Source organism: Mus caroli, chromosome 1 (assembly GCF_900094665.2).
Source record: "Mus caroli chromosome 1, CAROLI_EIJ_v1.1, whole genome shotgun sequence".
NCBI classification, from domain to species: Eukaryota; Metazoa; Chordata; class Mammalia; order Rodentia; family Muridae; genus Mus; species Mus caroli.
In genome coordinates, this window is record NC_034570.1 from 148,143,712 (window position 1) to 148,156,859 (window position 13,148).

Here is a 13,148-nt window from a genome sequence, read left to right on the forward strand (position 1 = left end):
AAAAACCAAAAAAAAAAAAAAAAAAAAAAAAAAAGAGTATCTTACGATTTTAATGTGCGTTTCTTGGCTGCAATGCATTTAAGCATCTTTCTGTATGTTTGCTGGCTGGCTGGCTGGGATAGGGGTGTAGCACAGTGGCTCTACTCAGTCCTCAACTCTGTGTCCCTTCACCCAAGAGAAACACCTCACAAACACACAAACCCACACATTCTATATGTAGAAGGTATTCAGGTTTCTAGTTCTTTCTGTTAGGGCCCCTGTCTCCTTTCCAATGTGTGCAATTCTTTGTGTGATCTGAGCATCTGGACTCTGATGTGTTGTAAGTCATCTAGTGTGTCAGTCACCTCTATGTTGCTGTGCTACAGACCACAGCCAAAAGTGATTGATGGGAGGATGAATTTATTTTAGCTTCTGGCTCCAGAGGGAGAGTCCATGATGAAAGGGAGGCATAGTAGCATATGACCGGAACAGGAAGCTAAGAGGTTGCATCTTCAGCAGCCAGCACAAAACAGAGGGACCCAAAAGCAGGGTGAGGTTATAAACCCTCGGAGCTCTCTCCTAGTGACACACTTGCCCCAGCAAGGCACCATCTCAAAAGATTCAATAATTTCCCCAAGCATCACTACCAGTTGGGGACCAAGTGTCCCAATACTTGTCAGCATTTCTCATGCATACCTGGCAGACTTGTTAGGTTCCTATAAACAAAGAGGCAGATCTCAAGATTGCAGAAGGGTTTTATCCTTGACCTAGTCTTTGAGTAGACAGGCTACAACAACAACAACAACAACAACAAACAAACAACCCCCCCCAAAACAAAAAACCGAACCTCCTGATCTGTCATACTTTGCTACCTTTGTCTACATTTAATCCACTCTAACATGCCAATATTTTGTTTTATGGTTGTGGTTGAAGGACTTGTTTCAGAAGTTCTTCATTATCCCAGGGCCAAAATGATTTTCTTGCTTATTAATTTTGTGGGTTTGAGTAGTTGAGATAGGGCAGTGGTTGCAAACCTATGGGTTGCGAACGATTCTCCTTTCATGGGAATCACGTATATAATATATCCAACATATGAGATATTTACATTATAATTCATAACAGTCACAAATAACAGTTATGAAGTAGCAATAAAAATAATTTTATGGCTGGGCAGTGGTGGTGCATGCCTTTGATCCCAGCATTTGGGAGGCAGAGGCAGGTGGATTTCTGAGTTCGAGGCCAGCTTGGTCTACAAAGTGAGTTCCAGGACAGCCAGGGCTATACAGAGAAACCCTGTCTTGGAAAACCAAAAGAAGGTTGGGAACCACTGAGATAGGGCATGCTGTATTACCCAGACTGGCCTTGAACAACTGTGCTTAAGCTAGCTTTCTGCCTCAGCCTCCAGGATAACTGGGACTGTAGGCATAGCCTACACTATCCAGCACAGTTAGAGTGTTCTGCCACACTTACGGACTGACTGTATTTGAAGATACTTGTGCATTGTGTGTATCTCCGCTAACTAAATGTTTGCTTTTTTCTTATTTATTTATTCTGCTTTCATACAATACATCCTCTCATACAATACCTCAGGTTTCCCTCCCTTGACTCCTCCCAGTCCTCGCCCCCACTCTTCACCTCCCCTCTCTCCCAGATCCACTCCTCCTCTGTTTCCCTTCAGGCCTCCCAGGAATATCAACCAAACATGGCATAGTAAGTCTCACCATAAGACTAGCCACAAACCCTTATCAAGGCTGGATGAAGCAACCCAGTAAGAGGAAAAGGGTCTCCACTGTAGGCAAAAGGGTCAGAGATAACCCTACTCTCACTGATTGGGGTCCCACAAAGTCCCTAATCTAAACAACCATAGAGTGTACACAGAGGACCCAGCGCAGACCCATGTGGGTTCTGTGATTGCTGCACAGTCTTTGTGAGCCCCTAAGAACCCTGGTTAGTTGATTCTATTGGCTGCATTCTCCCAATGTCCTCCATTCCTCCTGGCTTCTACAGTCCTGCTTCCATAGGGTTTCCCAAGTTCCAAGAGAAGGTACCCAAATTGGACTCTCTCTCTCTCTGCCTACTGTTTGCCTGTGTGTCTCTGCATTTGTTCCCATCAGCTGCCAGAGGCAGCCTCCAATGATGGCTGGGTTAGGCACCGATCTGAGTATTCAGTAACTCATTTTTACCTTCCTATTTGTAGCAAGCAAGCTTTCTCAGCCTTCAGTCTTTTTCCATGATTCACGATGCTATTTTCATCAAGTTTCAGGACACACAGATCCGCTCTCTGTTTTCTCTTCTCTTGCTTCAAAGATAATATTTATATATTAGCATCCTATAGCCTTTATGTGTGTAGCAGTGAGGTACGTTTTAATAAATAAAAATATATCTTGTACCTTTGTTCTTGCTTTTCATTTTTGTTAAGTTGTCCTATCTGTAAATAGAGCTATATAGTCAGATCTTTTGTGTCTTTTAGGAGAGCTTAAAGTATTTTCCATAACATCTTATGGGATATTCTTTCCATTTTCCTACAAATATCACTGTTTTTGATTTTTGATAACAGTAGTTTGCTTCTGCTACATTTGCTTGTTGATATTTCTGCTATAGAGACAGTCAGTAGCTTTTATAAGCTCATTTCTCGTTTCATTGGTTTGATGGTCTTTCTTATTTTTTTGCTTTGATTCATTTTCCTATGTAGATTATTAGACTGTCTGCAGAAGTGATGGTGTTGTTCATGCCACTCTTTGCTTTTTAATTTTATTCTTTGCATTTATCATTATCTATAGACCATTTTAAACGTGGGTTTGGTTGTACAGAAAAATTCAAGAGGAAGACTAGAGTGCTTGGGCTGGTGGGATGACTCAGCGGTTGGGAGCACTGACTGCTCTTCCAAGGGTCCTGGGTTCGGGTCCCAGTGGCCACATGGTGGCTCACAGCCATCTGTGATGAGGTCTGACACCATCTTCTGGTGTGTCTGGGGACAGCTGTGGTGTACTTACGTATAGCAAAGGATAAATCTTTGGGCTGGAGTGAACAGGGCCAGGGTGGGCGGGGCTGGAGCCAGAGGCTGAGTGAGCAGAGGTCCTGAGTTCAATTCCCAGCAACCATCTGTACAGCTACAGTGTACTCATATACATAGAGTGAATAAGACATCTTAAAAAAATTAATAATAGAGTGCTCATACCCCGTGTTCCACAGTCAGAAGTTCCCACTCTCAGTCAGCACCTTGCACTGGTTTATCACAACCAATGAGCCAATGGCTGCATATGAACTGTCTTAATCACAGTGGGGCATGCACATTAAGTTGCGTTCTCTGTGTGGTACAGCTCTGTGGGTTTTGCTAAATGTTTAATATTATGTAACCACGATTACATAGCCTGCAGAATAGCTTCCTTAAACAATTCTCTGGGCTCCACATCTTCATATTCATCCCCTTATCCTGTATCTTTGGCAGCCACTGATCTTCCAGGTGTCTCTATAGTTTTGGTCCTTTTCAGAGTGTTGTGTGATTGGAGTCATCTTCAGGCTATTCTTGTTTTATTAGCAATATTTATTTAAGGTTCTTCAACAGCTTCCTGTGTCTTGATAGTCTTTTTTTTGTTGTTTTTAAAGATTTATTTTATTTTTATTTATATGAGTACACTGTAGCTGTCTTCAGACACACCCCAGAAGAGGGCATTGGATCCCATTACAGATGGTTGTGAGCTACCATGTGGTTGCTTGGAATTGAACTCTGGTCCTCTGGAAGAGCAGTCAGTGCTCTTACCCGCTGAACCATCTCTCCAGCCCCCTGCCCCCTTTTTCTGACAGGGTATTTCTATCTCTCTATGTAGCCCTTGCTATCTTGGAACTCACTTCACAGATCAGGCTGGCCTCAAATTCAGATTCCCCTACCCCAGTCTCCCAAGTTGCTTATCCAGCTGTCTATTGAAGGCACTGTTGCTCCCATGTTTTCCCAGTTGTGAATGAGATTGTTATCAACATTCATGTGTGTGTTCCTCTTACATAGTTTTCAGTTCATGTGAGGGAAGACCCAGGAATGTGGTTGGTGGGAAACTGCCACACTCCTTCCACAGTGTCCGCACCACCGTGCATGCCCACCAAGAGCAAGGGAGAGATCCTGCTGCTCTGCTTTCTCAACACTGTCGGGGTAGCGTCTTGGTCCTTAGCCATCCTAATGACATTGCAGGTCTCATCATTGTTTTTAATCTCTGCCAACTGAGTGTCTTAGTGTGAGTTTATTTGATATCTGTGTGCTTCTTTCGTAAGATGTCCGTTCAGATCTTTTGCTCTGAACAGAATGCTTTTTGAGTTTTAAGTATCTCTTTCTATCTAATATCCATCTCTATGTCTGTTTTTCTGTCTATCATCTATCTATCTATCTATCTATCTATCTATCTATCTATCTATCTATCTCCTTTGTTAGGTGTATGTTTTGCAATGATTTTCTCTAAGGCCACATATGCCTTGTCTTTTTGTGTGTTTAACAATGTTTTCTTTAGTGTAGATATTTTTAATTTTCTTCTTGTGTGTATGTGCATGTATATATGTAGGTGCATATACACATATGTGCATGTATGTGGGGAAGAGATGGATGCCTGATGACTTCCTGTATCACTTTCCACCTTGGCTTTTGAGACAGAGTCTCTCACTGAACCTGGAGCTCATCATGGCTAGAATGACTTTGGCCACAAGTATATGATCTGCTATCACAAGTACATGCTAGATTCCTTTTTTTTTTTTTTTCTCCTGGTTTTTCGAGACAGGGTTTCTCTGTGTAGCCCTGGCTGTCCTGGAACTCAGTCTGTAGACCAGGCTAGCCTCGAACTCAGAGATCTGCCTGCCTCTGCCTCCCGAGTGCTGGGATCAAAGGTGTGCGCCACCACTGCCCGGCCATGCCAGATTCTTTATGTGGGTCTGGGGGGCGGGGTCTAATGCAGGGCCACAGGCTTCTGTGGCGAGTACTTTATTGACTCAAGCATTTCTGTAGTCCCAAATATTTTAACTGAAAAAATTACTGTGCGTGTGGCTGCATGTGCCACAGTGCACATGGAGAGATCAGAGGACAGCTTTGTGGGGTCAGGTACTTCCTACTTGTATGTGGGTTCTACGGATCCAGCTCAGTTCAGCAAGCCTGCACAGTGAGCCCTTTATCTGTTGAGTCGTTCAGCAGCCTCAAGGTTCTGAACCTTAATGACGTTAATTTACTCATCGTCCCCCACGGTGGTTCTTTCGGTGCTGTCTCCAGAATCTCACTGTGAAACCCAAAGTGCACTAGACTTTTTCAGTGTTGTCTTTGGGAAGTTGTATAGTTTTGTATTTTATTTTAAGACTCATGAACCGTTTAAGGTAATTTTTGTGAATTTAAGTACTTCCTGTGAATTCTGTGAATGAAACACACTTTGACTCTAAGTGCGGGTCTCTGGTATTCCCAGTGCTGTTTGCTGAAAGCACCCTCCCTTCTCCACGGAGCTGCCTTCACTCCCGTTAGAGACTGGTTGGCTGTGCGGGTTCTGCTTTGGAGTCGGCCAGCCCATTCCATGGAGCTACTTTTCTGTTTTTCTACCAATATCACACCACTTTCACTACTGTGGCTGTTTTATGATTGGCCTTACCACCATATGTTGGTTCCTGCCACTGCATTTGCTATTGCTGGGTTGCTGGTTGGCTGGACTGCTGGGTATTCTGAGGACGAAGATGGGACTTGTGCCAAGGAACCCAATGCCCCTAGTCAGCAGGAAGTAGCCTATAGAGGACTATGTTCCCTTTCCCTCTAACTTTCTTCCTCTCCTCCCTAGTATTGGGTGGAGTAAGGGTTGGGAGGGAGGCAGAGGTAGAAGAACTCAATAACATAGTAAAACAGTATACAATCTTAAACTTCTGGAGAAAGATTTTAATATGCTGTAATTTTAGGTGCAGAGGACTGGTATAATATAATGATAAAATTTTTGAAAACAATTGATTCTTTTTTCGGCTGTATCCATTCAAGCTGGTACAAAATTCTTCCAGGAGAATAAGGACTGGCTCATGGACCTTCTGCCTGCTTGGCACTTAGTTATCTGACAACATTGAAAATCATAAGCTTGGATGTGGAGAAATTCTGTAGATCAGTTATTCTTAAGTATTGTATTCCTTTGTATTTATGGTGACCTTATTAGTGTTGCGTGGCTATGTACAGTTCGTAGAGGTGCAGCTTGCTACTTCCATATTACTTCAATAGCAATGTTTTAAAAATTGTTCATCTGTCAGATATTTGCTGAAACATGCATCAGTCTGACCACATTCCATTTTGGATTTCTTTTAGATCAACGATGCCTTCCTTCATGTGATGCAGCGCAAATCCACGGGCAAGGTGCTCTTGTCCCTCAAGTAAACCCTACCCTGGGCAGACTCCCAAGTCTGCTCTCCCTCCTGCATTTTAAAGGGCTCATCCTTAGTGACCCAGGTGCCATGTCTTGGTGTCAGTTCTCTTTGCTTCTGCTTTCTTGCTGCCTGTCATCAGTGTGGCCACAGACATTCTTGCCTAAACTTAATCCTGTCTGTGAGCAAAAGGTACTGTGAGTTCCTTTAGCAATAGGTACTGTACTGGCTAGTTTTGTGTCATCTTGACACAGCTGGAGCTATCACAGAAAAGGGAGCTTCAGTTGAGGAAATGCCTCCATGAGATCCAACTGTAAGGCATTTTCTCAATTAGTGATCAAGGGGGGAGGTCCCCTTGTGGGTGGGACCATCTCTGGGCTGGTAGTCTTGGTTCTATAAGAGAGCAGGCTGAGCAAGCTAGGGGAAGCAAGCCAGTAAAGAACATCATCCCTCCATGGCCTCCTGTTTTCTGACCTGCTTGAGTTCCATTCTCGACTTCCTTTAGTGATGAACAGCAATATGGAAGTTTAAGCTGAATAAACCCTTTCCTCCCCAACTTGCTTCTTGGTCATGATGTTTTGTCCAGGAATAGAAACCCTGACTAAGACAGGTACTATGTCTGAATCACCTGCTGACTTCCTTCACCTTCTACTATTCAATTTAACTTGTCTGGAATCTTAAATTGTGGGATTAGATTAACAATATGTTGTCCAACCCAAATGCCCTTTGACAGGTGGATGTATAACTATGCATACTAGTGTATTTATATATACATATGATACATATAGCATATGTATATATGTTATATTGTATATGCATTGTATAATATGCATACATTTGGAATATTTTTAGCTTTAAAGAGGAACATCACCACTCACAGACATGCTACAATATGTGTCAACTTTGAGGCCATTCTACACGAGATAGAACATATTTAAAGAAAAGACATGCATTCTGTGAGTCCACTTATATCAGATTCCATCAAGTTCGACAAAGATAAAGTGGAATGGTGGTCATCAGGGACCTCTCTTGGAGTATATCCTGGTAAACTTGACAGCGCTTTCATGGGGAAATAGGGATGTACTTAAGGCATGTGGCATTTCAGGTCAGGAAGATGGAAAATCAGTAGAAATGGGGGCAGTAATGATCGCCATAATGAACTGCTGAGGTATATACTTGGAATTATTTTTAAAAACTGTTGAAACGGTAAATGTTATGCATGTTTTGCCACAATAAAACAGTTCTTATAAAAAGATGTGTTCCTGTTACTTCTAACTAAATGGATAGATTCAGGGGAGAGAGCAGAACATGTGTAGAGTGCTGGGCTCAGTGGGTGTGAGCTGCTGTGCTGTGTACGTTCTGGCCTGCGGGAGAGACCTACCATTAGGTGCTGAACATTCTGCAGACACTCCTTGATTTATGATGGTTTAATTGTGACTTCCTCAATATATACTTATATTCTTTTTCAAAATGTGTGTGAAGATAAAATTTTGCCTATGTATGTGTGTGGTGAATGTGTATATTATGTGTGTGGGCACAAATATGGGGTGTGGGGCATGCATATGCAGTCTATGTCCTGGGTATGGAAGGCCAAGGTCAATGTCAGGTGTCTTCCTTGATCACTATCTACTTCATGTGGCAAACAGGGTCTCTTACTGAACCTGGAATGTCAGCTGTCAAGGCAATAGGTGCTGAGTAGACTCCTTACTTTGACTTTTGGTCTTCTCTCATGCTAGCAATACACTGTGTTACAATCCTCATGCCTCATGGTGGGCAGTAGCTCCTGCAGCTTCCTGGCAGTCCCTTGTGTCCTATTGCTGAGCTATGATGATCTGTAAGTCAGAAGTAATAAATGCACCTCTAAGTTGTGTGACTTTCAACTTACAGTGGGCTTATCAAGAGATGACTTCATTGTAGAAGGAGAAGCAGCTACACTCTTTTTCCTAGCACTTGAATGATAATTATCCAAAAAAGAGGGGGTAGCATGGAGGATAAACTGGTACTAGACACAACAGGGATGCATGTGGGTCCTTTTGTATATTGATTGGGTCCTTTGCCAAGAATATGGCAAGAGGTTTTGTTGTCTGGTACCTTAGACCACTTAAAAACTCCATCTTTGGGGCAAGGAGGATGGCTCAGTGGACAAATCCTTTTGGGGTCGTAGTTCAGATCCTCATATAGAATCCAGGCATTTGTGATGGTCCACCTGTGATCCTACTGCCAAGGAGGCAGAGACCAGTGATTGCTAAAGCTCCAGGTTCAGTGACAGACGCTGCCTCAATATATAAAGTAGAGAGTTATTGAGGAAGCCATCTGACATTGACCTTGGGCTTCCATATTAATGACATACATTACATGTGTATCCCCTACATGTGAATACAAGCATCACACATATATACCACATAGACATGCACACATGCACACACACACACACACACCACATACACATGCATATGCAAAAATTGCCTTTACATACAAGTTTAGGAAAAAAAAAAAGTAAGGAACAATTTGAAACCCAGAAAAGGGTGCTGGAGAGATGGCTCAGAGGTTAAGAATACTGACTGCTCATCCAGAGGTCCTGAGTTCAGTTCCCAACAACCACATGGTGGCTCACAACTGTCTGTAATGGGATTTGATGCCCTCTTCTGGTGTGTCTGAAGACAGCGACTGTACTCACATACATTAAATAAATAAATAAATAAATAAATATAAATAAATAATTTTTAAAAAAAGAAATCCAGAAGGAGGGTGGAGTGGAAAGAATGCTGTCGAAATTTGTCATGTGACTGCTGTGGGTCTACAAGGTGCTTCCACAAGGCCCTGCCATGTGTCACTGTGTGTGGTGAATTCCCACTTCCGTGGAGCTCCTCTCATGATACAGCTTTCTTACCCTACTCATAGGGGATAATTTTATTTTATTAGCTCCTATTATTTATTCTTAAATGACAGTTGGTTTTCCTAGCTCTCATGAAACTCAACCTTGAGGGCAATTTCAGCATTTCCTGAACCAGTTTGGCATCACTGAAGGCAAGCTGGATTGTGCCTGGAAGAGAAGGAAGGTGAAGCAGAATTGGGAAAGAGTGTGCACATTCTAGCCAGGAGCTGCCTTTCCATGGAGCATGGATGACCTGTGAGTGCCATGGACAGCAAAGATTGAATGTCCCCAGCTTACTAACCTCAGAACGACATAGAATAGGAAGAGGCAGTCATTAAGGAGAATGGATTTCAGATTTATCAAGGTATTGGTTAGACCCCCTAATGATCTGCTCGCTGCTTGCCTGTCTTCCTGCTGTTGGGAAATGATTTGATTTGAGAGCTTCTGACTCATATTTTAGTCACTGTTTGCTGGTTCTACCATCTGAACCATTAGAATGATAAAAGAATCAATATGTCTCCAAGTGACAATGTTTATTCTGTATTCACAGACTTCTCAATTCTTCCTCAGAGACTGGCTGCTGCAGAAATCACTCCCATGGCCCTGCCTTGCCTTTTCAGTGATGGCCGACTGGTCTACTTGCACATGTCTCTTTCTCTAAGCGAGTGTAAAAGGCTGGGGTTGTAGCTACTCAGGTCTTGAGTTCAGTCCCTAACACTGGCCCCCCACAAAGGGTCAACAACAAAAGTGAGATTTTCTGCTCTGATCCAAGGAACGATGCTATCTGCTTCCAATCAGTGTGCTTGGTAATATTCCTTCCTAGCACTTGTGTGAATTTAGAAAGCAACCTTTTCTATTTGATCTGTGGTAAAGATAACAAATGTGTTGCTTAACAAGGGAAGGGATAGAGGTGTCTTCAGCCACTCACCTGGATTTCATAACAAAAAACAGTTTAAATAAATCAGGAGAAAATAGGCTGTTCCTCCTTAAAGTTTTCCTTCTAGGATTATATAAGGGAATCAAATAAAAGTGATTTTTCAAAGCCCTCTTTGTGCTGAATTCTGCTTTTTCCAGTTCTTTTCATCTCAGAGCTTATTGCTACGATGCTGGCCTGTGAGGAACATATACCGGTTTCTGGATCTCTCATTGCTGGGGAATCAAGTACGAAGTACTCAGCACTACACAGGAAGGACTGTGGTGGAAAAAAGCTACAAATCGAGGAGAGGGATAGGTAAATAAGGCACAAAAACCCAAGCCAGATGCGCTACTCTTGGGAGGCAGAAACAGGATGAGCATCCTAAGTTTGAAACCAACCGGGTCTACAGAATGAGACTCTGTCTCAAGGGAAACAAAGGAAAACACAACAATGCTAGACTTGAATCAGGCGAGGTATAATGGGGGCAGTGTCGGTGAGCATAGTGAGATGGTTCTAGAAGGTAGAGAGCAGGGCTCATATGGGTTTGAAGGCAATTGATGAAGATTTTGACTTTACTGTAAGAGCAATGGGATGCCCATGAAGAATTTAGCAAGGATTGGATATGATAAGAGTAGCCTTTTAGATTTCCACCATCTAAAGAGGGGTAGCAGAGCAGGGAGGATTCCATTCTAAATAAGGGAACACTATAGCTTGTTGCATGTTTATTATGATGGGAAAGGAGAGATTCGTTCAGAGTGTAGAGCTGTGCAGGAGATGGAAGTGAAGGGACTTGCTGTTGGATTGGATATAGACACAGAAAGGAGGAAAACGTGTCGTCAGGGTGGCACCCACTTGGTGGACGTAGAAGAAGCAGTGAAAGACTTGGGTTTTGGCAACAGAGTGGGACATAATTAAAGAGACAGAGTTCTTTACGTATTGAGATATCCAAGAGTAAGCATCTGCTTGGTGCTCTGGAGAGAGGAGTGTGGTCTAGATATACAAATTCAGGAGCCTCTTGTGTGCATGTGATTTTGATACACACAGTGTGGCTGACGTGACCTTATCATGTGAGAAAGGAGTGTGTAGACTGGCGATCTTTTGAAGACCACTGACAGAAACTTTAGAGGGAATAGGTGGGGATTTAAAATAAGTGACAAGCAGTAATAAGGAAGGCTGTCCCATGCAGTGACTGGAGCACCAACTCCTGCAGGGAGGCCAGGGGCTGGAGCTTGAACTCCAGCTCTTTGATCTTGGGCTAGACCCATCTTATTCCCTTTCGCCTGTAAGGGTAATGGTATGTTTTCTTCTGCATCTTGTGGTTCAGGTGAGGGTCAGATGAGATGCTGTAGGGAAAGAGCTTTGCAGGCTGCCATTTGCACCGTGAATTACAAGGCTGTCTTGTACCTGTGTGTTTCACTTCACTCCAGAATCAAAGGGAAAGGTATGCCTTTTCAGCATATGTCGGATTGGCATGGAGCAAAGGGACCGCTTGGTTTTTTTTTTTTTTTTAATGTCTCTGAAAGGTTTTTACATTTTAGCTGAAGTCATTGTGCTCTTTCATACAGAATAATAGACAAAGTGATGGGGGCTGGTGATTTGATGTACTTCAAAGATACCCAGAGCCAGTCAAGGTCTAGAGAAGGACATCTCACTTGATCAAGAGTGCAGAGAGCATGTTTTTAAAAGTAAAGGGGTGATAAAAAGAATTAGGGCTCTTCATTCTGGAAAGCCACAGGCTAAGAAAAGAGCATGATTGAAATTTATGAAATAATGAAAATCATAGGATAAAAATATGAACTTATTAAGTCCCAGTGGATAAAACTAAGAAGAATTTTTTTTTTTTATCATTTTAAAGAAATAGTTTTAGGGCAAAGTAAAAATAGGACTTCTTTTTATACAGGAATGGTGAGCACAAAGATCTTATTACTCTCAAAGTTTGCCAGGACCCAAATCAAATCAAAGAGAGATTTACAATATTACAGGTCAGATTCATGGGGCATTGTAAAAGTAACCTAAAATAATGTGGTAAAATTGCCCATGTCTTGAAGGAAGAAGCCATTTGGCTTCCTGTCTTTGTCTGATATTCTTTCATAGAAGCATTCTAAGTGGGCATGCTGAGAATAGAGGACCCAGAGAAAGGCTAAGAGAGCATACTTGCAAATATGACCTCCCTGACCTGATGGACTCACTGCTTAATTTAACATTTGTAAGTTTCATGTAGGTGTGCATGCACAGATGTGCACATGCATGTGAAGACCAGAGGTCAACTGTGGGGGTCCTTTGCAAGCTCTCTGCCTTGATCAGTCATTGGGATTGGGGCCTTCCTGATTAGACTAGCCTGACTGCCCAGTGAGCCCGTGGACCTACCTCACCTGTCTCTGCCTCTCCTGTGACCCTGCAAGGATCCTGCTCCCAGCTCCCAAGTCAGGATGGATAACCCGTCACTTCCTGTCTCGCAGCTTCCGTTTCAGATGACAAACTTTCTGACTTAATTTGTATCTTCTCTTTTAAAGGTTCTTTTTAAAAAGTTAAAAATAGCCACAAGGAGAGTCTGCAATGCTCCCTTCAGTGACCCAGATAGTCTAAGAGCAGGTATTTTAAGAGACTGGCAGCAGCTTCTCATCTGGGGACACAGGCTGACTCTCAGGAGCCAAGGAGCTCAATGTAATAATAAAATATTAATCCTATTTCCCGTACTCGAAGTGCTCCTCTTGCTCGCTCTTCCTCCGTAAGCCCCCCCTTATCCTTCAGTGTGGCGTACGAAAAGCTCTGGGTTTCAGGGCAAGAGTATCCTGAGTTAAGAGTTATCAGATCTTGAGTGAATAGCTTCACATCTGTGAATCTCGGTTTTCCTATCTGTAAAACAGAGATGCTAGAATCTCACGGTGAGAGAGCCCAGGGATATTGCCCACCCAAGTTGGTGGAGTAGGGCCCAAAGAAGTACCGAATTTCAGGTAGTCCAATTGGATATCTATGGGATCAATAATCTCTATTTTTTTTTTTTTTTTTTTTTTTGGTTTTTCG

General features: G+C 42.7%; 1 protein-coding gene across 1 annotated transcript in view; it reads left to right on the forward strand.

Moving 5' to 3' along the window:
- LOC110301224 (quinone oxidoreductase-like protein 2) overlaps positions 1 to 6,614 on the forward strand; it is a 31,158-nt gene extending 24,544 nt beyond the window's left edge. Inside the window, 1 exon segment of the mRNA XM_029482961.1 lies at positions 6,278 to 6,614. Within this exon segment, the coding sequence (XP_029338821.1) occupies positions 6,278 to 6,346 (69 nt within the window). The 3' untranslated portion in view covers positions 6,347 to 6,614.
- Positions 6,615 to 13,148: the final 6,534 nt, after the last annotated feature.